A 26,401-nucleotide genomic window follows, 5' to 3' on the forward strand; every position below is an offset into this window, starting at 1 on the left:
ATGGCATCTCAAAAGATTCAATTGATTTGTCATTCGCCTCGCCCCGACTTGGCACCTTATAACTTTTTTTCTATTTCTTAAAAACAAAACACAAAAATTCGGTTTCAACTGGAATTTACTTTAATATTATTTAAAAAAAAAACACACACACACTTGCTTAAGATTTTCTAAATGACATTAAAAAATCAGAGATCAGATGCGGGGGCAACGATTTGCGTCTGTCTGTCTGCCAGGATGTCTGTCGGTCTGTATAAGGAGCTACATCCTAAACCGATGGGCCGATCTAGGATTTCAAACTTGGTATGTAGCAGTTTTTGGATCCTGTACAGAGGGGATTTTGGAATTAATTTTTTTGAACCAAAAATAACGGTATCTGTCATATACCAATTTTGAAAAAGTTTAATTTTCTCAAAAACGATTTTGATAAAAAAATTCAAGTATAAGTTTTTAGACAAGGTCTATCTTTTTATGAAAAAATTTTTTTTTCAAAAATCGTTATTAACGGTACCTCCTATAACCGTTTTTCTTAATCTGATTTTCTCCCAAACGAAATTTTTTAAACAAAAGCACTTTTATAATTTTTATATTATTCAACGAAATTTTTTATGCTGACTTGGAATTGGTCTAGCTCATACATACAAATTTTTATAAAAAGATTTACATTATCTTTTGAAAAAGTAATAAATAACGAGACATTAAATTTTTTTGATGTTATCTTTTTTCTTCCAGGATCAACAAGAAACCTTAAATGAAAACAGAAATCGATTTCTAAATACCGGCATCAATGCCCTCAATTCCTTACGCTTTGCCACACTCAAACATATCGTGCAATCCAATTCAGAAATGTTCTTATTCGAAACCTCAACTGTTGACGTTCTCGACTATCAGATCAACTACATACAATATCTACAAAGCTCTCAATACATCTTTGAGTTATCCGCCGACGTGTTGACCATCCTAGCAACTCTTGAAACAGCATTCTTAGCAATTAGATCACTTAGAAATGCATCACATTGCAAACTACCATCATTAATTGTTGAACTCTTTATGATCAATGACGATGAAGATTTAATCACAATAATTGGTCACGCAATTGGTATCGATGGAAACCAACAAGATGTTTGCTTTAAAAACGAAATGAATGGTTTGAAAAAATCCCGACTAAATTATGTCCTTAACGAAATCGAACATTATCTTTCAACTTGCCAAAAATCACTAAATGATGTTAAAAAGTGTCTAATATCAGCCACAAATTGGGAACAATTTTTATCATCTCAAATAAATAACAATTTCCAACAAATAATCACAGAACTCCTTAATCCTGGGCAAGATTTCTTTGAGCAAAACAAAATGTTTGCCTTATCACAAATCTTTGCCATAGCCAAACAACAAACGGAATCACTCCGAAATAGCCATTTGGACAATATTTATGATGTCCGATCTATTGGTCAGCCAATAAGAGCATTTATCAATGGTCTACAAGAGAAATGCATAAATGGCTTGACCTCTTTAGTTGGTGCACTTGTTATTGAAGATCTAAACTCGAGATATTTGCAAGACTTCTCCGACATCTACAATCTTGAAAATCACATTCACAATGCCAAAGATCTCGCTGAGAGCATGTTTGTCTGTCACCAGCGTAAATGTGGTCTACAACTCATGCAGATGCAACTCGATTTACAATTGGAACTTGTTGAGCATTTAACTTTGATTACTTCTGCACACTTTTGGGCAAATGAATTGAATTTACGAGCTCATGCTCCACCCTTTGGGCATATCATCTCTAGAGAAAAACTTTTGGCCACAATGCAAAGTAGTCGCCAGAGTCTTTCAGTGTGGAAGATTACCATGGAGAAAATTCAAGCTGAAATCGATGAGAATACCTGTGCCATAATTCCACGACTAAAGTGGGCAGCAGGAGCAAATCCGAATATGGTGAGTGTAAAAGATCAATTCGAGGAAATGTCTAGAATTCAAATGGAAAAATTCCGAGCTCATACTAGTTTGTCGAATACTCTAATGGAATTCACCGGAGTGATTGTTCAATTTGAACTTTTCCAAGAAAGAGCCGAAAACAAGGAAATGGATAGTATATTTTTGGATGCAGTGTCACAATGGGGTGAAACTTATGCTGCAGAGAGACGAGTAGCATCTTTGATCACTCCCACCGAGCAGGCAATTGTTCAGCTCCTCGACCCAGAAGGTACTGTGGATCAATGTTGGATTGATAATATATCGGGTTTACTTGATGAGATGACCTACGGAGTGCACAGACAGATTGCCGATCTGGAAAAGTGTGCACAAAATATTCAAGAACAAGTATTTTGTTGTTCTAGCGATCTGCAATCGCTAATGGATACTCAACTCCGAGTTGATATACGCCATTTACTGAAACTCTTCTCAAAGGTAGACAGCGAAAGTCAGAGCACTGCTCGAGTGCGTGAGTTTCAGTATATTTTCCGGCAATTCTTTGCCCAGTTGAATGATCTCAACATGAAGATTCTGTGTCGAGACTTTGCCGAGGCAAATGTCCGACAGATGTTTGAGCAAGCAAATGATTTGATACGAGACGTCGAACAGAATCACACAGATCTAATCGACTTGGTGGATGATTTCCACGCCGATTCCATGGACCGCCGAAATGTTGGAGGTGCAATGCCAAATGATCCAAAGAAAGGTGATTATTCGTGTTTTTTGTCTTGGATATAAGAATTTATTTAAATTATTTTCTCATTTTAGGTAATCAACGTGAACAAAAACGTAATGCATATGCTGTATCAGTATGGAAACGTATCCGCATGAAACTAGAGGGTAGGGACCCCGATCCGAATCGTCGCTGTACGATTTCTGAACAAGTTGACTATATGATACGCGAAGCAACGAATCCCGACAATTTGGCTGTTTTGTACGAAGGCTGGACCCCTTGGGTCTGAAATAAGTCTCCATACAATTAGGACCATGTGTTGTCCTGGGGCTCATCTTCAATGCAACCATATAAAATTACAACAACAACAAAAAATAGGAGAAAACTAAGAAACAATTAGCCGAATATTTAAGCAAACAAAATGAAGAGTGTTTGGGAGCACAGAATAAGTACTCTAAACCAAAAAATCAAAAAAAAAAAAAAACAAAAATCCAGATAAAAAAATTACTTCCAATACAAAAAACAATACAATACAAATGCGGTTAACCAAACCGTGCCACCGCCTACGCCTCCGTATAATATAGAGTCTCGTCATCCCTCGTAAAAAAAATTGCAAGCCAAATCGCCATTCAATTATATCGTAGCAATGGATGTGGGTATTGCATGTTAATTTTGTAAAAACAAAAATTATACATAAATTGTGTGCTGCTGCCTATTCCGATATAAAAAAAATATAGTGCTTGAGAGATCTGAGATGTGTAATACAAATGGAATTCCATGTGTGCCAGATGTACAGAAGGTATATTATAAATCATCATCTGCGTCTGGGCTTGAATTCTATTCTATAAACCGGAGTTATCCTATAATTGGGGCGCCAGTGCAGTCGGTGTCTCTTTAGGTGCGAAGGGGGACTGAAATATTTTTGGAAAAAAAAATCTCTTTTTTCTCTTATTTATATATATAAAAAAAAATAATAATTAGTATAGCTCTTTATGATTTGTTTCTTTAGTTAAAATTTTAAAAAACCAACAACCAAAATAAAATTCAAATAAAAGGAAAATGAAATTTTACTTTTCTCTCGGAATAGTTAAGGGTTTTTATTGAATTTCATAGGTAGTTCGCTGCCATGTCGTACGTTTTCTTGCGACAATCAGTATGAAATATCATGGCACTTAAAAGCTTGGCAGTCAAAGGGTTTTAAACAAAAAAAAAAAAAAAAGTTACTCTTATCATTCAGGAATGCAAACTTATCTGATGAATTTTAAAAATGAATTGCTGGATAACTAAGTTCGAATTTTACGTATTACCACAGATTTTTCCTCCATGGTAAGTCATATTTTTCTTCAATTTTATTTAGTGAATTTTTTTTTTTTTAGTGGTAAGCCTTTTGTGAGTACATAATCGAAAAAGCGAAAAGCTAAAAAAAGGTTTTAGAAAATGTTAAAACGTGTGCTTTTAACATTTCCCATTTTATTTTTGGAAGATTTTTTTTAAAAATCATCCTCTGATCTATTTAAGCAAGATTTGCGAAGTTTGCTACTTATTTTGCCAGTAATCTTAATCCATTAAATAAAACACGCTTCATCCATTATATTCTTAACATTCTTGGCTCCAATTCCCGATTTAATATTGCTGGACTTCATTCAGATAGGTACCTATACCTGCCATATTTATAATTGAGTTTTTGCAATAATTCTACATTTTCTCTTCAACGCAAATAACACCTTTCCACCTAAAACATGTACATGCAAAATTTTGTATTGCGTTTTTGAACTATTTAAATTAGTTATACTTGGCCTTATCACGAATTCCATTCATACCAAAAAAAAAAACAATCACAAAGTTCCGTTCGAAATCTATTTTCTACCGTTTTCAAATTTTTTCTAGGGCCAATTCCGCAAGTGTGAGTTTTTTTGCGTGAGTTTTTCTGTGCCTTGTTCGCAAGGCAATTTACACTTTTTTTCGTGTACACAGAGGAGCTCACTCTTACGGAATTGGGCCCCTGTTCCGAATTCCGTATTCGAACACATTTTGCGGATTCAAAGGTGTTTCGAAAAACATACGGATCTACAATCTGACAAATTTTTGTCGTTTTCAATCCGGACAGCAATCAGCAATTTGCCACCGGAAAACAATATTCTCTACCAAATATGTCGAATAGAAATTGGAACAACCGTTTTCAATCCGTACGGATTCAATTTTCGTTTCCGTTTTCAAATTCGAACGAATATATGAAATTATTCATTACGAACGGATTCCGTGCTTGTTTTTTTGGCAATCGTAGCAAATTTACAATATGAATGAAATTCGTGATAAGGCCGATTACATAGATTTTCTCAAAACCTAACTGGATGTGATCTCATAGAACTGGTACTTATAAAATTGAAAAGACAAAAAAAAATTAAAAATTTTGATAAAATAAAACAAAACCCGCCTGTCTCATTCTAAACAACGCAACGTATGAAACAGGGTTGTAAAAAAATCATTTTTTACTTGCTCAATAGGGCAAGTATTGGTTTCGTGTCGAAAAAAAATTTGAGGTTTTAATCAAAACCAACATTACGATGATGGAGAATTCCGAAAAAGTGGGTCTCGCAATTCCGTCCGTGCGTCTGTGCGTCTGTACGTCCATCTGTACACATTTCCACAGCCTAAACGGGTGGACGGATTTTCTTCAAATTTGGTACAGATGATTTTTATGGAATTCTGAAAGTTGTTTTTTTTTTGTTTTTTTATATCTCGCTTAGATAGTGTACCTCCCATACAAATTTTTCAACGCAAACCAAATAACTCAAAAACGGCTCTAACGATTTTGATTAAACTTTGCAAACGTAATATTTGAAGCAATTGTAATAAAACTGCATTTTTAGTTTTTCTCAAAAAAGTCAAAAAAGTGTACCTTCCATACAATTTTTTCAAAATTTTGGCCTAAATGTCGGCTCTTCCCCAACATCAACAAAAATTCTTTAAATTTATATAGATGCAGCTCTTAAAATCTACAAGTAAACTAACATAAAAGTGTTTTAAACTGCAAGAGCAAGTACGTGCGATCCCAGTCGTGCATTTTATTTTGTAATGCATTTGTTTTCCATTTCAAATAAAAAAAATCATTAAAAAATATTTATTGCAACTGAAAAAAATTACAAAAAATTCTGTATTTTTGTAAAAAAAAAAAAATTTTATTGCTATTAAAAATATTTTGCATAAAAAAAAATGTTATTGCATTGAAAATAAAATTTTTTTCTGCAAATCAAATATTTTGCACTACTAAAAAAAAAAAAATTCAATGCAAAATGTGAGCACTAAATAGCTATATTTTTATTTCGTCAACAATTTTGACTATTTGACCATTGTACATCAGCTATGTCAACTCTAACATTGAAGCCAATAAACAAAATTGTAAGAAATTCGGCGAATATTTCATAAAAAAAATGTTTAATATTTTTTTTTAATACCTACAATTTCTTTTTTCTAATGCAATTTTTATAATTTCAAATGTTTTTTTTTTTTAATTGATATTTTTACAACCCAAACAACTTTTTACACAGAAAACATTTTTTTTTTATTTAATTCCCATCAACCACCAAGTAAAGATAAATCCCAAACACAGAACCACCCTCTTGTATGACACAGCCATACGAATAAAATGTTCTTCCTTCTACTTTAATATAGAGAATTAAAAAAAAAACAACCTGCTCCAGGTGAGGCTCGAACTCACAACCCCGGCATTGCTCATCGAATACTGTCTATAAGTACCGTGCGCTAACCAATTGCGCCACTGGAGCTATGATAATGCCGTGGTCAATGTTACATTTCAATCAAGATGTCAAGTTGTTTCGAGTTCAATTAATTGAATAGAAAATTATTTGATGACGCATTGTGATTGTGAATAAAAAAAAATGTTTTAACAGAAAACATGGAAATAATTTTTTTAAGGGAAGATAGGAATTGAATTTTTGTTTTTTTATTTTTTTTTTGTTTAAAATGTTTAATTTTTAAACTATTTTTTTTTATTGAAGTTTTTACGTGTTTGAATTTTTTGTTTCAAAATACCTTTAAAGGTTTAGTTCAAGAAAAGAGAAGGAATAAATTATATTATGTAGGTTAATTGCACATTTATATGAAAACGCCCTTATTTGTTAATTTTTGTTTGATTAAAAGTTGTTACATAAATTGAAGGTCGTAATAAAAAAAAACATCACGTGATTATCATTTACATACACTCCTGCTCAAAATTAACGCACACTTTTTTTTTCCTAAGTCATACCCCTACATCTTATTTAAAATGGCTTTTAAATTATTTGTTGTATTTTTTTGTGTTTGGTTATTATTAAGCAAGTCAGAAAAATGCTAAACTGCAACAGTATTATCAACCAAAAAAAAGATGAACCAAATTTAGCAATTTAAGGTCTGAAAACTGATATTAAAATAATTTTTGTTTTTTAAGAAAAAAAATTTAAAAAAATGGAAGCACGTGACAGTTCTTTCCAATAATTTTATTCAATACTTGGCATTGTCTCCTCTAGCGCTTATGACAACTTGGAGTCATCTATTCATTCCACGAATTAACATTTGAAGGTTTTATTGTAACTTTTCTTTCACTCCAATTTTCTGTGGATCAAGAATGCTTGGAGGTGGATTTCGGCCTCAAATGCACTTTTTTCAACATTTCCTAGACATGTTCTATTGAATTCAAATCCGAATATCTGTGTGGTCAATTCAAGGGTGGCATATTTTAATCTTGAAGATATTTTCAAACCACTCTAGCATGCATTATCGTGCATCAGACTGAACTGTGGACCAAATCTAGGGGTGATTGGAACCGCATGGTGTTCGAGGATATCAGTCAAGTATTTTTTGGTATTTAAAGTAGGTCTAGGAGAGCTCACTAACTCCGTAGGTGTTGTAAAGCAGAGTTTACTTCATGAAAATTTATGACTCATCTCTAAAAGGTTAGCGGGTTGACAGATAGACTTCAGCATATCTCTCCAAATCTTCCCCACAAACATTTTACTCCATACCTTCAATTTAAGATCACTCCTGTCTTATTTAAGAAAATAACCACGATACTGTGAGACAAAGTAATAGTAGGAATTTTCTGTAAAATAAATATGATGTGCGTTAAATTTGAGCAGGACGCAGGAGTGTATGTTAGAAAACAGAGGATTTTTACTTGCTCTATTCTAAACATAGGGCAAGATTTTAATCAAAAGCAAAGGTTATGATGATATCCCTATTTATTTAATTAAGATGCATTTTTATGGGAAAATGATTCAAAATCGTTACCAAACAGGATTTTAAAAATATCAATTAAAAAAAATGCATTTGAAATTAAAAAAAAAATATTGCAAATCAAAAAATGTACACTATTTTTTTTTTTATTGCAACTGAAAAAATATTTGCATTAAAAAAATTTTATTAAAACTTAAAAATGTTGATTGCAACTAAAAATATTGGAACTGAAAAATATTTGTGTTGAAAATAAAATTTGTATTGCAAATACAAAATTTTCTGCATGAAAAAAAAATTCAATGCAAAATTTATGAATTATTGAATGTTATTTTTTTAGTAGGTTAGGTACGTACCTATTCGTCGAATTTCTTTCAATTTCGGCTATTTGAGCATACATCAGCTATTTCAACTTTAATATTGAACCAGAACCTAATGTGAGGCCAATTAGTCAAAATTGTAAGAAATTCGACGAATATTTAAAAAAAATATTTAATGCACACATTTTGCATTAAATTTTTTTTTTAATGCAGAAAATTTTTTATTTGCAATACAATTGTTTTTTTGTATGCAAATTATTTTTATTTGCAATACAAATTTTATTAACAATGCAAGTATTTTTTGGTTATGCAATAACATTTTTTTAAATGCAAAATATTTTTAGTTGCAATAAATATTTTTTAATGCAAATATTTTTCAGTTGCAATATAATTTTTTTTTAATGCAATTTTTTTTCACATGCAATACCTAAATATTTTTTTTTTAATTTAAATTTTTTAAAATTTGAAGTATCTTTTTTATTAATTTTTTAATGGTAAAAATGTAGTGTCAAAATTTCGATGAGTTTTTGACTCTCACGCTAAAATTCCAGTTTCTATAGTTTTATTATAGTATAAAAATGCACATGGACATGCATTCCATTATAAATTAAAAAACTATTGCAAGTAAACAAAATTTACATTAAAAGAAATATTTATTGCAACTGAAAAACAAAATTGTAGGTAGGTAGGTATTGAAAAATATATTTATTGTACCTGAAAATATTTTGCATTAAAACAAAAAGTTATTGCAATTGAAAAATAAAAAAAAATTTGTTTGCTCGAAAAAAATTGTATTGCAAATAAAAAACTTTCTGAGTTGAAAAAAAAAATCAAAATCGAAAGAGTGAAAATTTTCAAATGTTTTTTTTTATAGTTTTTTGTCCGAGTGGAAATTGGAAAACTTAAATAACGATGTGGAAAGCTTTTTTTTTATTCTTAAAAAAAAAAAGAAATTTATATACTCTTTTTTACAAACAAATTGTGTTAGCAAGAAAAAAAAATATTTTTTTACTTTTGCAAAAAGTGTGCAATGTAGTAGTTAAGGCTTAAAGCCATAACTACAATGATCTAAAAAGTAAAAAGTGGAAAATTTACAAAAAAGTAAAATTTTTTATTTCTTTCTAGCGCTATTTGTTTTTGAAAAAAAAAACTACAAAAAGTGTTTTTAAAACCAAAAACTAAGCTTTCTGTATCATTATTCTTGGTTTTGTAGTCGGAAAAACTGTTACAAAATGAATTTGAAAATTTTCACTTTTTGATTTTTTGCATTTTGTGGCCATTGTAGTTATACCTTAAATTTCTCACTTAATGCAAAAAGTGGTCGTTGTACCTAGTTATACCTTAATAGGGTATATAGGTATGGGTCGGAGAGGAAAATTTTCCGATTTCATACGAACCATGTGTTTCAAAATGTGCTCCCGACAGGTAAAAACTTTCTAATTCGTATGAAATCGGAAAACTTTTCACTCCGAAGCGACGGATAGCTCGCTAGGGCCATTTTATCATCGGCATTGATATGGCAACATGGTATACAAAACAATTAAAATTTGCATTAAATGTTTTTTTTTTTTTTTAATTTAAAATGCATTTATTTTGCATAAATATTTGTTCACTGGCTCTTGGAGTAAAGAAAAATGCACAGGGCAGTAAAAAGTAAGTGACAAATGAGTGAAAACTCTCCAATTTTTCGGTAGAGCTGCGTACGAAAAGCAGAACGAAAATTTTCGTTCAAGATTTCGTTAACGAAATTTTGTATGGAAAATTTCGTTTCGCATCAGCAGAGTACCCGACTAACAAATTTACTTCTATAAAGCTTTATAGGTGGTAATATAACTCCTATAAAGCTTTATAGAAGGGATATTGTTTGTTGGGTACCAGGCTTTTATTTTTGATAAAGTTTATTTTTATCTACGAAATTTTTCAAAAAAAAACAACAACTAAATAAAAAAAAAAACATTTTCATTTCTTCCAAGCAAATGCCGATTAAAATCTCGTTTCCAAATGGAAAACAAAATAATTTATATTTGAGTTTTTGTCTATAAAAAAAAATTGTAAACAAACCAACACCTGGAACGCATTTTACCCCAAATGTCATCTCATCTGTCAGAATACTTTTGACGTGAGACGTGACAAAAATTCGCAATTTTTCATTTTCCGCAGAATATGTTTTAAGATTTTCTTTTCAAATTTTCCAAAAAATAATATAAAAATTATCATTTAAGATCTCTCTAATTGTCTTTTCCTTGTGGAATAATTATATTTCCAATTATGTTAAAAAATACAACAAATCTAACAAAAGTCCATTGAAAATAGAAAAACATCCCTAAAAAAAGTGTTTTTGTTTTTGCCACGGATAAAATTGCTTTTGTTTTACTGTTTCTTTTTGTGGAAAAAGAAAAAAAAAATATTTCTATATTTACCAGCTTATCTTCTCTGCTTCTTTGTATCCGAAAAAACGTAATGCTTTTCGCTGGCAATGAGCTGGTTTGATACAACTAGACTGGCGAGTTTAACTAAACACGCTTTAAAAGAAGCCCAGAAACAAATTGACAAAGCCCTGGACATTCAAGACGATCTCGATGACGATCCAATCGCCAAAGAAAAACGCTTGAGTCAAAATGCTGAACCTATTGCTGCTGCGACGGAGAAAAAGAGCAAAACTGCTCCTTCAACTCCTGTCCAACAAACGCAGCCTTTAGGATCCACAGATTCCCAAGCTGCTTGGGGTTCATTTACGGGATCGTTCTTTGAGAATCCAAATGCCAAGGAAATGATAACAACTCCACCAAAAAGTGGCAGTGGTCAGCGGCATTCGGTTACAACAACCGAACCGCTTTTGTCCAAACGAGAATCTGTGACGTCGAATTCAGATTCTGTTGATTTGTTGTCACCTCCGACTTCGCCGAGTACAGTTCCAACTTCGCCATCGGAGAATGTTAATAATTCCGAGTCGGTGGAGCTGATAACAACTCCAACATGTAGCAGTGAAGTTGTGAGTCCCGATTCGAATGCATCGCTTCCAGAAAGTATTGTTATCATTGGAAGCGATGGAGATCATGAAGAAGATGATGACTCGATGTCGTATAGCACAGTGATGGGGGAAAGCGCTACTACAAAAACAACCGATATGGTTGTTGTTCCATTAGGTAAGTCTTACGTTTACTTTTCGTATTATTTTTGACACCGTGTACTTTCATTGCAAATCATTATTTTCGACTAAATAACATACGTTTTTTAAAGGCAAGTCTACGAGCACTAACCTATAGGTCGTTTCAAATCAAAAGTCCTGACTCTGAGTTTATTTTCTCCCTTCCAATAAAATTGAGAACAAATAAACAAAAAACTCAATTTTATTGGCTCATTGCGACAAATCAACTCAAAAATAACAACAAATCATGCTTGTTTGAATGAAAGAAATGCTAGAGAAAAAAATAAACAAACGAAAAATCTGAATTTGTTTATTAATGATTTCCATGGTGACGACTCCAAAATAATTGAAAAATAAAAATAAGATATTTACTGCCTAATTATGCAAATGAAAAGATGTGAATAGAATTTTAAGTTTTGAATTGCTCTATCATATAAACTGGACATTTCTGGTCCATCTTCATCTAATCCTATAATAATATCTTCGGCAAAGTTATCCCAACTGCCTTCAAATGATAAATAAATAAATAATTGTATGTTTTTTGTATTGCCCGCGGATATGGAGTGATGCAAGCCCGGGAGACTTGCCTCCGCTTTCTGAGGCTAACCCAGTGAATCTCACAGACGGATCAATTAATTAAAATAGGGATATAAACAACTGTTCTTCATTATTTTATCGTAATTTAAGAAAAAGTTCAGCTGCCTCATAAATGCTTCCTTCCAGTAAGCGAATGAGTTTTTTTTTTTTTTATTTTTGCTCAATTTTCCATGGGACTTTTGATTTGAAACGACCTATAACAGCACTTTTTTAATAATAAAATAATACATCATTTTAGCTCAACTTTCTTTTTCAATTTTTCTCACTCAATTTTGATGCTATTTTTTAAAAATAAATTTTGTTGCTCTAGAAATACTCCGTTTGAATTAAAACCGTTAAAAAATTATCAATAGAAAGGTTTTTCAATTAAAAAACAACCATTTTTAATTTATTTTTTTTAAGAACAATTTCAGATTTAGGTAAACTTAAAAAAAAATGCTTACATATGAAAAAGGGTGGGTCAAAAAAATCGAAATTCGTTTTTTTGATTTGGTACCTCGAAAACTCGATTGCTAGACACCTTTAGAATATACTCACCAAATATGAGCTCTTTATCCGCTTTTCAATTTTCCATTTTTACATCAGCTTCTACCAAAAAAAAAAAAATAATTTTTTTATTAATTGACTTTTTAGCCAATTTTTTTTACATATTCTTTTTAGATACACTTTTTTGAATTATCTAACCGTTTAGTAGATATTTGAGGTCCAAAAATCGAGAAAATCTTTAAAAATTCGTTTTTTGTTCTTAATTTTGTAAAAAATTGAAAAATTATAATAATCAAACGCGCATGACATATTCTTGTAGGAAACAGATTATTCCACAAAAAATGTCTTATTAACTTTTTTTATTAATCTAACCATTTGAAAGATATTCGAGGTCAAAGTTAAACAAAAATATAAAAACTTTTTTTACTTTTCAAAATTTTTTAATTCACTGAAAAGTCATTATTATTAAATTAGTAAGATGGATTATTGTAGGGGCTTAAATGTTCTACAAAAAAGTCCTTGGCCTCAAATTGGTTGCTTTAACCGTTTAGAAGATATTCGCATCCAAACCAATGCCCACTAATTTCAAAAGTTTTCTTGTGGTCCCTATGCATTGCAACTTTTGGACCTCAAATATCTACTAAACGGTTAGATAATTCTAAAAAGTGTATTTAACCTTTTTTGTAGAGCGTTCAATTTTCTACAAGAATACATATGTAAAAAAATTGGCTAAAAAGTCAATTAATAAAAAAAATTATTTTTTTTGGTAGAAGCTTGATGTAAAAATTGAAAATTGAAAAGCGGAGGACCTTCCCATTAAGATAAAGAGCTCATATTTGGTAAGTATATTCTAGAGGTGTCTAGCAATCGAGTTTTCAAAGTACCATTTTTTTGACCAACCCTAATATGCATGCTTTCTAGATCAATTCCAAATCCCATGTTTGTTTTTAGTAAGATTCATACAAAATTGGATCCGACCGCATCCGAACCCGTTTACATATAGGTTTTGAAAAGTTGTCTACCAGATATGTTTATTCTTTTTACTCTCATTGTTTTATTATGAAATTCATTTAACTGTTTAGAAATAGGTACCAAAGATCAATTCGTTGCATCAATTCAGTGAAAAATATTTTATGAACTGTTTAAGTTTTTCTAAAGAAAAAAATGTTACGACTTACATTTCTGATAAAAATATAAATTATTTATAAATTGTATGTTTAGAGCAAACACCTGCGATCCAGTCGTGCATTTAATTTATATTTTTAGAAAATATAATAAATAATATTTTTGTTTCAAAAATACTGTATATCTCATATACAAGAAACCTTTTCTCACCAAATAAGGGTATTTTATTGACCATTTAATCTCTTCATTTTAAAAACCTGTAAATTATGATTTTAACAATTATTGTTGTTGCAATTTTCCCTTTATTACTTATTGAATGCTGGTGCAATTTCAATTTTATTTCAATTAAGTATCCAATAAATGATTCATTTAAACCGTTCTTACGAGATTATAAGATAGGTACTAAAAGTTGGAATAAAATAACATTGAAATATGTATGTTTTTTTTTTAAATTGCTATAATTTTAACGACAAGTTTATATCAATACAAACGAATAGTGGCATTCTTAATTGTTATTTTTTTCTATAGCGCAACTTATACGAGGTATCCGTCGGAGCAGAAATTTGGCCGATTTCAAACGAATCGGAAAGCTGTCGGAAGCACACCTCAAAGAATGATTCATATACAATAAGACAATTTTTCTCTCCGACGGATACCTCGCTAGGAGCGAATATAGTGGCCAGAGCTGATTAAGCTTTGGGTGTCGTCAAATGCTAGTCCCTTGCACATGAGAGCGACCAACGAGCGAGCAAAATAGGAGAAAACCATTTGTTCTTACGAACAAATTTTAATTCGTAACGACCAAATTGTTTTTTTTTTTTTTAATATTTTTTCTTATTCAAGAAATTAAAATGTAATTTTTTTTTTAAATTAAACATTAGTTAGCTTGGTACTGTATAATACAGTTTTTGTTAAACAATTTACTTAAGAAATACTTAAAATTTCATTTGTTCGTTCATTCGTTGGTCGCTATCATGTGTAAGGGGCTTAAGGAATTTTCGTCATTTTCATTCATTTTCCTTACGTCACAAAATCTCTTAATACAACGTTTGTATAACCTCTTCTAAAATACAACAGTCTGCCGTTGTAGATTCTAAATTTTTTTTTTCGTATTTTTGTAAATTTTGATCTTTTTTGTTGCACCCAGAATTTCAGAACCAGTATATCAATGGTGGCAGTTCTGATGGTCCCTTGACAGTGTTTCCACTGGTCTTCTATATTTCAACCATGGGAAACAAATTCCACGATCGGGGCTTTATAGTAGAAATCTGTTTATGTTGCAGGGCCACGTGAAGACGTACACCCATTAAATTCCGTCTTACTCGCTGAATTATACACTTTTGTTCTTAAAAACTTATAAAACAAATTTTCTATTCTCTTTCCAGCAACTGAAGTTAAATCTTCTGAATCAAAACTCATTGCCCCCTTGAAACCACAAAACAGTGCAATTGAAGATGCCCTTTTTGAATCACAAACCGTCAATTCAGATTCCACGCAAAGTTTCGAAGATGTCCAAATGGTAGAAGCTGCATCCGTCACATCCGACGACAAAGATTTGGTCAAAATCAACTCTGGTCCATCATCCTCCGGCCACAATTCCAACGATGAAATCGAAACCACAACATCCTCGGATATCGAAATAATTTCCAATCCCAATGGCGACTCGAGTAGTGCCAATAGCGCCAGTCGCACGAGTCCCCTGAAACAAGCCAAAGTAGTATTTCCGCCAACTAAAAAAGGTCACTTTCGTGAACCATCAGAGGTTTCAACCATATCCGAGGATTCACAATCCGACACAGAAAAACTCATGCATCGCATAAGTGAGTTGAGTGAAATACTTGAATCCAGAGAACTACGTTTGTTGGAGTTGGCTCGTCAGAATGCAGCACTTCAAGAGAAAAACAACGAATTCCAGAGTCAGATGGATGTGATGAAGCGAAAAACCGAACACCTTGAAAGCGAAGAACACACTCAGCGATTGTCGGCTCTAGAAAAAAAGTTCCAAATGAGTATTCGTGAGCGAGATGGCTTGCGTTTGCAATTAAAAACAGCTAAAGAAGAAATCCAATCAAAAATTCCCAAAAACGATTTCACCCAAGTGGTAGCTGAAAAGGATCAAATGATTTCCGAACTTCGTCTCGAAGGGGAGAAGCTGTCCAAAGAAGTCCTCCAGCATTCGAATATCATTAAAAAACTTCGTGCCAAGGAAAAAACCAATGAAGCCGTCCTCAAACGGAATAAAGAGCAAATTTTCGATCTGACTGAAGAAGTTGAACGATTAAAGAAAACTCTAAATGCAAAAGAAGAAGTGGAACGCTCTCAGATCGAAGCTGTTCACAAAATTTCATCTGAAAAGCGTAAACTCGAAGAAGAGAATACCACTTCCCGAAGTTTGATAGAAGATTTAAATTCCAAATTGAGTACACTTCAGGCAAGCTTTGAAGTTGCCAAAGTTGAATTGCAAAATCGTAAACAAGTTCATTCAGATTTGACTAAAAACACTCAAGAGCTTGCCACACTCAGAAAGGAAAAAGAAAGAGCCGAGTTGGAAAGCAATGAATTGGCAGCACAATTAAATGAATTGCGCGAAAAACTACGCATATCCGAAGCTGGTATGACCATGCGAGAACAGAAACTCAGAGAAGAGAACTCTGAGTTGATAAGACGATTGGAAGAGTCTGAGATTCGAGCCGAGAATCTTACACAAGAAGTCAGTTTAACAACAATTCCCCTAATGCGACAGTTAGAATCTCTTCAGTCGACACTCACAATGCGAACGAATAATTGGGACAAGCAAGAAAAAGAGTTTTTAACCAAATTAGGTAACTTTTTGAATATTTTAAGAAAATTTGTTTATCTCTGATTATTTTGTTTGTAGAACTCTCAAGAGCCCGTTTACAAAGTTTAGAAAATGTCGAATGTTCATTTAAAGAAAAAGTCAGCTTGCTTCAATCAAGAATTGAAACTCTTGAAGAGAAACTTTCAGCATCATTGATGCAAGAGGAACAAACTAAAATAGCACTTCATCAAGCTGGTCTTGATAGTAAACTTATTGAAACAAATTTGAAAAGGTTTGTTTTAAATTTTTTGAAACATCTATAAATTTTTATTAATGTAATGTAATTTTTTTCTTTTAGACAATTGACAACATTAACGGAGAGTTTTGAAGACTTGAAGAAAACACACGAAGAATTAAAACAAAAATATACTCTTTTAGAGGAAAAATATGAAACACTAAAGACGCAACATAAGAAAGAAGAGAGACCAGCAATTGAGGTAGTACATCGTGATAATCCAGCCAATTATCGCAATAGAGATATGTCTATGAGTGAAGCGAGCAACTCTGATGAAGCACATCACACATTGAGGCCAAATAATTCATCACCAACACTAAGTTTGGTAGATGATGCTTTGGGATCATTGGATTGGCAAGTGGTAAGGTTTTAAATTTTAATTTAAACTTTTTTGTCTGCACCATTTATAAAAAAAAAACTGTGGCACGACATGTCATACATATGCGACACCCCATGATGAAGGAGCAAGGCCTAGTTACTTACAACTCTCAGCTATTCCGATTCCGTACAGCAAAGCAGAAAAGCAAATTTTCATGACAATGATACTCTCAGAGGCTTTGACAATTATTTCTCTCAAGAGACAGACCCCTTTTATTTTATGTGGTCCAAGCTTGGAATCGAACCCAAATCACTGGCATCATAGTTGTCTGCACCAGTTAGTTGTTTAAATGTTAAACATCGTGTCTGCAATTTCGACCTCCTAATTTGCGAAAAATCATAACTTTGGACATGTCGAGGTTCAGCTGGAGCTTCCATTTATTGCAGTACTCGAACAATTGATTCATCATTAATTGCATACTTCCAGCAAGAACAACGATATCATTTGCCAACATAAGCACTTTCATTAAAAGCTCTCGTGAAACTCCTTATAAACAAGGTAAAAATTTGAGGGCTTAAGCAGCACCCTTGTCTTAAGCCTATGTGCACTGGAAACTGGTCAAATAATTTAGTACAAACATTTTTTATTCGAAATTCCTTCATTGTATAGCTTAAAAAAAAGTGCTTTCTGTCGAATGCCATCTTGGGGTCGTACTCTGTATCTCGTTCCGAAAGTAAGAAATTTCTAAAATGAATATTTGGCCCTCTCTATTTCAAAAGCGGATTGAAATCCCCAATTTTAATGCGGTTTTCAATGATTTTTGCAATTCACTCAAAACTTTGAAGGTATTTTGGCAAAACTGACTTCAGATTCGGATTCAGCACGTCAAAAGACATAGAGATAGGCAGGTCCGGTCAAAAGTATTTTGCACTTTTTTGTGGACCTGTGTTATCATGGACAAGAAAAAATTAGCAGTTTTAAAAATTTATACCTGAGCAACCAAAAACGATATCAAAATTTCTCAAACGTAGTTACAAAAAATAACATTTTTTCTAAAAATTAAGACCATAACAAATTTTCTACCATTAGTATGAACAGAGAAATTAGTTTTTCATTTCTTCGATTGTCCCAATAAATTGAAATTTCTTTCTCGAGTAAAAAAAATCATAACTTCCACAATTTATAACTGATTTTGATGAATAAATGATAATTTGATTCAACATAAATAGAACAATAAAACTGTTTATAAAAAAATTTCAACGGTCTCCTAACTAAAAAAAAAAAAACGGAGAAAAAAGGTTGTACTTTGAGATTCAGCCCATAAAATCTACACCCTCTGGTAGGTCAGTTCCAAAGTAATTAACATGATTTTTATTTTGTAACACAGTGTTATTATCATAATTTCTTTCCCAACTCGATTTTAATTTGCTTTGGTCATTTGATTTGATTTGACAAATCACATAAGAAATAACTCGGAATTCCAAAAACTAATCCTAAGTTTATATAGTATCAAGTACAATTTTTTCCATTTCGAAAGTTTCAGAGAGTACCAATTCAAAAGCGGAACGGAAAGCATTTTCGAATAGAACTGACTTTCGGAATGCAATACAGAGTAGGGCCCTTGAAGTCAATAAGATAAAGCTTCTTTTTCGACCCAATAAATATCTCAGCTTTATTCGTAAGCGAGTAAATATACTGCAACTGGAAGAATGAGGAAAAATATCTTCTGTGTTAGTACAATCGTCTTTCTGCTTAGTTGCATTAATGAACACACTAATTCTGCGGAACATTTGCAGGCTTGCTCAAAAAAAAAAAACATACATAGAATCAAGAGCCAAATAAAATTCTTCGTGAGTTCTGTAGCCATTAAAATGTGGCTGGGAAATCTTGAGCAATTTTCCTTGTTGAAGTTTGTCTTTTAGTCTTTAGTAATTCCTTGTAGCTTTCTTTAAAGGTTTCTGTATGCATCGATACAGTTTATATCAAACCATTTTTCTTTTAGTGGGTAGTATTGTAATTTTTGGTCTAGATTGTTCTGGTATCGCACTTTCAACAATTTCATCAAGATAAGACAAGTTAGGAAAATGGAGTGACTCTGATTTAGGTTTACTGTCATTTGAATTGGTAAATGATTGGAATGTATTACATTTACAACTTCAAATTCATCTATTTAATTAATCCAGTCTCACGACCCCATTGCATATTCAATAACAGAGTTTCCCTGTGGTCTTATAAAAGTAGTGTCATTACATTGTGTTTCTTCTTCTTCTCTGTTAATTACTCCACCTCTAGAACATTTTGTGGTCCCGAAAAAAAAATGAAAATAAAACTTATTCATAGTTTAAATTCCTACAAAATTTTACTCTATTTTTTAGGACGATCTAGATTGCATATCGAATTCTGGTCGACAAGCCACATCTGTTTATGGAATGCATATTAATCTGCCACACATGAGCCACAATGCAAGTACAATAGAACACTTAACGTCTCTCGTCAAACAACGTGATGGTGAAGTCAATCAATTGCAATGGGAATTATCTCGATTACAAGTTGAGCGAGATGTCTTGAATTCGGAAATTTCAAATCTCTCCATGGAGTTGGAAAATGTAATTACGATTCAAATTCAAACTAAAAATAAAATATTATTTTTTTTACATTTTACTATTCGCAGATCAAAGAAAAAGCACAACTTCATGAAGATATAGAAAAGAATTTCGCCGAATTACAACGTCAGTATGATGCCCTGTTGCAGATGTATGGAGAAAAAGTGGAACAAGCTCAGGAGCTTGAATTAGATTTACAAGATGTTAAAGACATGTACAAGGCACAGATTGATGAGTTATTACGCCAACGCAATAGTAGCGTTGCTGCTGGCGGTAATGTTGGTGGCAGTTTATCTTCTTCGTAAATTTAAACTACCAATAATGTGCATTTTCTTTTTAAATTAAATTTGTTGACAAAAGTTAGAACGGTGAATGGTCTAAGTTGCCTTAACAAGTGTTTTTTATGCACATGAAACACACTCAAATTGTTGTATTTTCCTTTCCAAAAAAAGAAACACCCTATTAACTATTTTTCATTCAAATTGTTTCCTGCAATATTAATTAATGTTGAAGCAAAAAAAAAAAAAAAAATACATCATACAAAAATGTGTCATTAATTGTTAGTGTTTGTCCAAGCGGTGATATTATTATTTAAAAAATTTTATTTGTTAATTTACATTTATCTATTTTTCGGAACCAAATTAAACAAAACAAAAAAAAAAAATGGGATAACACTCTCGTCTCTTTACAAAAAAAAGTCTCCATTATTTGATTTTTTATATTATTATCATTTCAAATAAAGTTATATAGTTAAAATAATTCTATTCAATATATACTAAATATATATATAATTGTATGTATATTAAATAAAAAAAAACAAAAAAAAATTTTGTAAATTAAGAAAACAATAATATACTATTAATATTAGATAACTAATGTGTTCTTGTTTTATTTTTTATTTTTTTTATTATTTGAGTTGTTTTTTTTTTGCAATTCTAATTGTAAGATTATAGATGTAATAATTACAAAATACGGAATGAATTTTTTTTAAACAATACCCGTTGGCTTGGCTGTTGTAGGTTGACTACTTGGTTTGGTCATAATATCGACAGCGCCTTTAAAGATTTGAGATTTGACAAAATCTGTTGCCGCCGAATTTAGATCGGTAGATGCACCGTAATTACATTTAATGTAGCCGTATAAATTTGCTGTGTTGAGAGACAATGCAATCATAACAAGCAACAGCCATTTGAATTTTAATCCGAAAAATGCAAAGATAAAGAAGAGTGACCAAAATGCTGGACACAGAATTAATCCCAACCAAAAGACTCGTGCCTCGTTAGTGTTGATTTTGCTCTGAAATGAAAAAAAGTGTTTTATTGATAGTTATTTCTTCAGAGTAGCAAAAAAATAATTGTACTTAAAACTCAATATTTTAAATATATTAGTCAGTACCTATTATAAAATTTTGAAAAATTGTCTTAAAAATTAATTTTGATGGAGACAACATCCCCATTTATTTGGATTAGTTCAAACTAAAAACTAAGTTACTTACTGCCGATTTCTTCACAGAGTCCTAACGCTAATACCGGTCCTAGTCCTAAAGTTAGTACTCAAATCGGTATCAACTCATTTCTTCACTCAAGTACTAAGTCCTAGAACTGTCAATTTAGGACCGAGTACTAGTTAGGACTCAGTACTAGCTAGCTCCTCAAAATCAGCTACGACCTGGTTATTATACCAATCGTTAGTACTCAAATTGGTACCAAGTGATTTCTTCACACAAGTACTAAGCCCTAGTTCTGTCAAATTGGTACCGAGTATTAGTTAGGACTCCGTATTTGTTAGGACCTCAAAATCGGTAGTCTAGCGGCTAGTACTTCAATCAAAGCAATGGATTTCATATTTTAAAAGCGATATTGCAGATTAATAAAGAAGAAAAAACGTAAACAAAGAATAATTTTCATTATGTTTTGTTTAAATTTGGTGGATTTTGTGAATTTTAATTCAATTTGAAAATTTAAATGACCTGGGGCCACATTCCATAAAAAACGAAAGGAAAAAGATCATTCGTTTTTGAAAAACGAAAGAAAATGTGCGACAAATTCAGAACAAATTATTTCGTTTATTAAGATACATGAAGCAAACCGTTCGCACACACGAAAACGTCTGTTCGTTTACGTGATACAGAATCCCACACCTGTAGTCCATATATAGCAGACTTTTTTAATTACTTGGGTGTTGTATCGATTGATAAGTGCGTTTTTAGTGATTCTAATTTTATGAAAGTTTTTTTTTTTAATTTACCAGACTTTTGGACCAAGTCCGCAGCAGATTTTGGGTGTATTTTTGCAAAGATTTTTAAACCGTGCTTATGATAAATATGTACAATCCTTGCAGTCTGTATTATTTCTTAAAAGCTCTGTTCACAAAAATACTAGAGGCGATTTGCAATCACATTGGAGGATCATATCACTATACTATAAACTTCAGAGTTAAATTATTTCTATCGAGTCAGAATTCCTCTGGAGATTCACAATGGGGACCATTTATGCATTTGAAACATACATAATAATAATCACGAAATACCGCGTTTTTAACAGCTTTTCTTTTATTTACACAGTTAACATACATCTCAATAAAAAATATTTTTATTCGTTAAATTATTATGGTTTGTGGTAATCCTTCTGATTTTTTGGCAGCCTTTCTTGGCTGCATTTAGATAATTGAATGATCCCTCGCCATTTATGACATTGATATTTTTGTTCTTGTCGATTCTTCATTCTTGACAATTCTTCATAAAATGTATTGAATTTGTATTTCTTGTCGGCTTTTTAATCTTCATAACATTTTCTCAATATTCATTTTAATTATTTGCTTTGTTTTCTATTTTTATTAATTTTTTATTTGTTAAATTTGTGTTAAATTTGATCAAATGTAAAAAAAAAACAAATATAAAAACTTCAATAAATTCTAAAAATGACAGTTAGACCAGTTTTATACGTATTAATTCTTAGGACCTCGTTGTGAACTTAGATCAGGTCCTTTAAATGTGAAGAAATGCTCAGGTACTAACTTTTCGTTAGGACCGAGTACTAGTACTAGACCGGGTACTAAGCTGACTTAGGACTTTTGTGAAGAAATTGGCCGTTATAGTTAAAATCCACTGATCTGTTTTTGCACAAAACGTTTTAAACTTTAGGTTTGAATTTATATAACGGAGCAAGTGCAAGTGGTTCCTGAAAGCTGTATCAGATACAGTGATCGCAGATAAAAGAAGTTTCAAAAGGAGAATATCAAAAAAAAAAAAAAAAAAAAAAAAACGCACCGATAAAAATAAGATCTATGTATTATATGGATTGAAAGGGCATTAATTGTACATAAAAAGTAGGATATTAAAAAAAAAAAAAACAGCCCCGGAACTTGCTATGACGATTCTTAATTTCAAACTAGTGTTTTTTTCAGTGTTTTAAGGAAGTCAGATTATTTTGGTAGCAGTCGCTAATAAATTGCGTACTTTTATGGCTGTTTAGGAAATTAAAAAAGTAACAATCTCGTCGGGTGAATGTGTGGCCCTTATTGGGAGTGTCGTTTGTCTATCGATAGAAGACTTTTGTAGTTTGTCGATCATCGAAAATAACTTTTGGTATTCGGAATCTTTATCGATAGACGACTTTTGTCGAAAATCGATCATCGAAAATGAATTTCGGTGTTGTGAAATTTTATTGTGAACGAAATGTTTCGTTTTATCTTTTGATCTTTTTCGTTTACTATTTTGCTATCGAATCAAATGAAGTTCATAGTTCACAATAGCAAATATCTTTGTCGAAAGACATAATACACAATTTCCCTACGTGAAAGCTTCAGAATTGATAGCTTCCCAGAGACTTCAAAAAGGGCGTTTTTTCAGTGACATTTAAACTTTGTTAATTTAAATAAATTGAGCTTTTTATCTAATTTTTTCAACTTGAAATCACACCACTCAGTTATTAAGTGTATTTTTTGCTTAAATTTTTTCAAGTTGCATCGTATTATTTAATTTACATATACCTACAATGTATACATGTAAAAGCACTTAGATTTTTTATTATATTTGTAAAAAAGAAGGTCTTTAATTAGTTATTAAGCATTATGAAGCTTTAGTTTATTTTTGTTTACAATAAAGCTACATAACCTTAAATATAATTTCTTTTAAAATTGGCTGCCGAAAAGTTCCAGAGCTTTTTGAAAATTTGAATCGTAACTCAAAAAATAGTTTAAAAACACTTTTTTGCATTTTTTTAACGGTAATATTTCGAAAACAAATGCTGAAAGAATATTTTTAACTTTGGATTCAAGTTCAGTCTACCCAAAAAAAGTTTGGTTTATTCATCTAAAACCTTGCTGTGCAGTGTCATAGAAGAATATTTTTCATTTTTTTTTTTTGTAATAATTTGTTAATTATGAACTTGGTTATTAGAAACATAATTGCATAATTTTATTGATGAAAAACAAAAATAAAGTTGGTTAGAAAAAATCTTTACCGTAGTCACAATAACGCTTGGCCAGGTATTAGCATTAAAAACCACACACGAGGTATCAAAAACAGATACAGTTCATCATTTTAACAAGAAAGAAAATCAATTCTATTAAACAAAATCGTAAATTTTGACAAGTTGTATTTCAAAATATTAAGGTTTGTTAAATATTCCTAAAATCTTTTGGAAAGAACGTTAAATTTGAAGTTTCCATTAAAAGGCATGTATTAAAATAACGTCGTGTTGACTTGTCGGAATATAAACTATCAGTGTTTCTTACTTTTAGAAACATAGGGGACTGTGATTGCGAGGAAAAGTCCACCATCATCAACTCGGAAATAATGCCACAGTATAAAAATTTATTTTTAAAATATTTAACGGCTCAAGTCAAGTTGCAAAGTTTGAAAATAAAGCTTGCATCGGTTGTGATTAGTTTTGTTCGTTGTGAGCTCTAGGGCACTTTGGGTCGCTCCGAATTTGTTGTCAAGCGTTTTTTGTAGCTCCTTTTTCAACCAGAGTTATTTCCTTTGTATTCGATGTTCGCTCTGAACGCACCCTGAACAACTCTGGGTATTTTGTCAGAGCGTGGAATTCAGAGTTATCAAAATCAAATCGCAATGCATACGAGTCATAAGAAAACTACTGAAATCAGTGGGCATTGGTTTGGATACGAATATCCAAAGCAATCAATTTGATTGCAAGGAATTTTTTTATAGAACATTTAAGCCTCTACAAGAATATATCTTGCTAATTTTAAAATAATGAATTTCCAGTTAATTAGAAAATTTTTAAAAGTAAAAAATGTTTTTATATTTTTTTTTTTAACTTTGACCTCAAATATCTTTAGAATGGTTAGATTAATGAAAAAAGTTATTAAGACCTTTTTTGTGGAACAATCTTTTTCCTACAAGAATATGTCTTGCGCGTTTGTTTATTATAATTTTTCAAGTTGTAACAAAATTAAGAACAAAAAACGATTTTTTAAAGATTTTCTCGATTTTTGGACCTCAAATATCTATTAAACGGTTAGATTAACAGAAAAATGTACAAGGTTTTTTTTGTAGATCGTTCAATTTCCAAGAATATATAAAGAAATTTGCTAAAAAATCGATTTAAAAAAAATGAATTTTTTTTAGTAGAAGCTTGATGTAAAAATGGAAAATTGCGAAGCGGAGGACCTTCCCAGTAATATTAAGAGCTCATATTTGGTGTGTATATTCTAGAGGTGTCTAGCAATCGATTTTTCGGAGTACCGATTTCGATTTTTTTGACCCACCCTACTATACATACATTTAAAGATATTCAATTTTTTCTATGATAGCGATAAACTGATGACTTGAGATACTTCTTAAGTATTTTTTAAGTTTATCGGAGATAGTAAATAATGTAATCTTTCGAAAAAGAATAACGAGAACCAATTAATTATTAAACTTGAGTTATTTTATGTAATAAGATATTTAAATTAAATAAAAACCAACTCACCTGTTTCGATTCGAAGACCCAATGCGATTTGCCATCATCATCAACATAATTCCACCATCTCAGACCAACCAAAAGTCTGCCAGTTATATTCTTAACAGTCCAAAAGTCAGCTGACAACAAAAGTGTTACAAATACAAAACTTGTAATAAATGATTCGCTAAACCAATTGCAAAATATATAAACCAAAACTGCCATTCCACGGAAGAACAAATGGAAAAATGCAACATACGGATGACTGTAAGAAGACATTTTTTTTTCAATTTTTAAAAATAAATAAAAAAGATAGGAAAATGTAAAGAACAACTGAATTGGAGGAATTCACACATACGTGTATTTTTTTGGTGGAGTATTCCGCAGTTCTTCCTCCTCACCAAATGGAATTGTGTCATCATCCAGAAGAGGTATCTATTTGGAAAGAGTTTCTGTTATCAACAAACATCAATTTGATAAGCATTTTTTTTAAACACACAAAAAAATGATAAAACTACTTGCAACTAAGTTTGGTTTTAGTACATGCAACTAGAGACAACTAGAGAGGAGTACAAATACAAGCATGTCAGCTAGCTCTATTAAAATTGCCAAATATTCAATTTATTCCAAGTGCAGCTTTTGGTTATTTATTTGTGTTATGTGTATAGTTTAAAAGCTAATGGAAATATCTAAAAGAAAGCATGCGAAACTAACATTCCTTACCGTTGCTGATGACATTTTTACCTATTTTTATTTTTTACTTATTAATTAATTAATGAATTGGAGATTTTTTGTGTAATATAGAAATAAATAGATTAATATTTTTTTATTTAATTCGTTCGGTGCAAAATAATATTCATAAAATTTTTGACAGAACAAAATTTTGTTGACACATTTCATTTGGGGATGCCAAGTTTCGATTTAGAACTGTTTGCTTTGAAATTTAA

The 26,401-nt window shown here is 31.4% G+C and overlaps 3 protein-coding genes and 1 non-coding gene across 5 annotated transcripts in view; 2 read left to right on the forward strand and 2 right to left on the reverse strand.

The window, feature by feature from the left end:
• The window catches only part of LOC129908594 (serine/threonine-protein kinase Smg1), a 35,380-nt gene extending 32,248 nt beyond the window's left edge, over positions 1-3,132 (forward strand). Inside the window, 2 exon segments of the mRNA XM_055985210.1 lie at positions 730-2,677; positions 2,740-3,132. Coding sequence (XP_055841185.1) covers positions 730-2,677; positions 2,740-2,933 — 2,142 coding nt within the window. The 3' untranslated portion in view covers positions 2,934-3,132.
• A 3,205-nt stretch (positions 3,133-6,337) lies between these two features.
• Positions 6,338-6,429, reverse strand: Trnai-uau (transfer RNA isoleucine (anticodon UAU)). The gene is given in 2 exon segments: positions 6,338-6,373; positions 6,392-6,429. It is a non-coding gene; the product is annotated as a tRNA-Ile (tRNA).
• Positions 6,430-10,356: 3,927 nt separating this feature from the next.
• Positions 10,357-20,253, forward strand: LOC129909261 (TATA element modulatory factor). The gene is made up of 6 exons (XM_055986323.1): positions 10,357-11,339; positions 14,935-16,371; positions 16,428-16,620; positions 16,687-16,984; positions 19,318-19,548; positions 19,614-20,253. Exons 1-6 carry the CDS (start codon positions 10,670-10,672, stop codon positions 19,848-19,850), a joined length of 3,066 nt encoding a protein of 1,021 aa, XP_055842298.1. The 5' UTR covers positions 10,357-10,669; the 3' UTR covers positions 19,851-20,253.
• Positions 20,254-20,461: 208 nt separating this feature from the next.
• LOC129909262 (uncharacterized Golgi apparatus membrane protein-like protein CG5021) lies at positions 20,462-26,338 on the reverse strand. Of its 2 annotated transcripts, none has more exons than XM_055986325.1 (4): positions 26,178-26,338; positions 25,813-25,889; positions 25,485-25,719; positions 20,462-20,841 (listed from the first exon to the last, which is right to left on the reverse strand). In XM_055986325.1, exons 1-4 carry the CDS (start codon positions 26,190-26,192, stop codon positions 20,533-20,535), a joined length of 636 nt encoding a protein of 211 aa, XP_055842300.1. In that variant the 5' UTR covers positions 26,193-26,338; the 3' UTR covers positions 20,462-20,532. The 2 variants fall into 2 exon arrangements, with proteins under 2 accessions (XP_055842300.1, XP_055842299.1); XM_055986324.1 differs by having other exon boundaries at positions 26,169-26,338.
• Between the last annotated feature and the right edge of the window lie 63 nt (positions 26,339-26,401).

Source organism: Episyrphus balteatus, chromosome 2 (assembly GCF_945859705.1).
Source record: "Episyrphus balteatus chromosome 2, idEpiBalt1.1, whole genome shotgun sequence".
Lineage (NCBI taxonomy): Eukaryota > Metazoa > Arthropoda > Insecta > Diptera > Syrphidae > Episyrphus > Episyrphus balteatus.

Coding starts and splice junctions, on each gene's coding strand:
- LOC129909261 (XM_055986323.1), top strand. CDS start 10,670: ATGAGCTGGTTTGATACAACTAGACTGGCGAGTTTAACTAAACACGCT. Junction 16,621..16,686: donor ATTGAAACAAATTTGAAAAG/GTTTGTTTTAAA, acceptor TTTTTCTTTTAG/ACAATTGACAACATTAACGG. Junction 16,985..19,317: donor GATCATTGGATTGGCAAGTG/GTAAGGTTTTAA, acceptor TCTATTTTTTAG/GACGATCTAGATTGCATATC.
- LOC129909262 (XM_055986324.1), bottom strand. CDS start 26,192: ATGTCATCAGCAACGGTAAGGAAT. Junction 25,890..26,168: donor CATCAGCAACGGTAAGGAAT/GTTAGTTTCGCA, acceptor CTTTCCAAATAG/ATACCTCTTCTGGATGATGA. Junction 20,842..25,484: donor GGGTCTTCGAATCGAAACAG/GTGAGTTGGTTT, acceptor TTTTCATTTCAG/AGCAAAATCAACACTAACGA.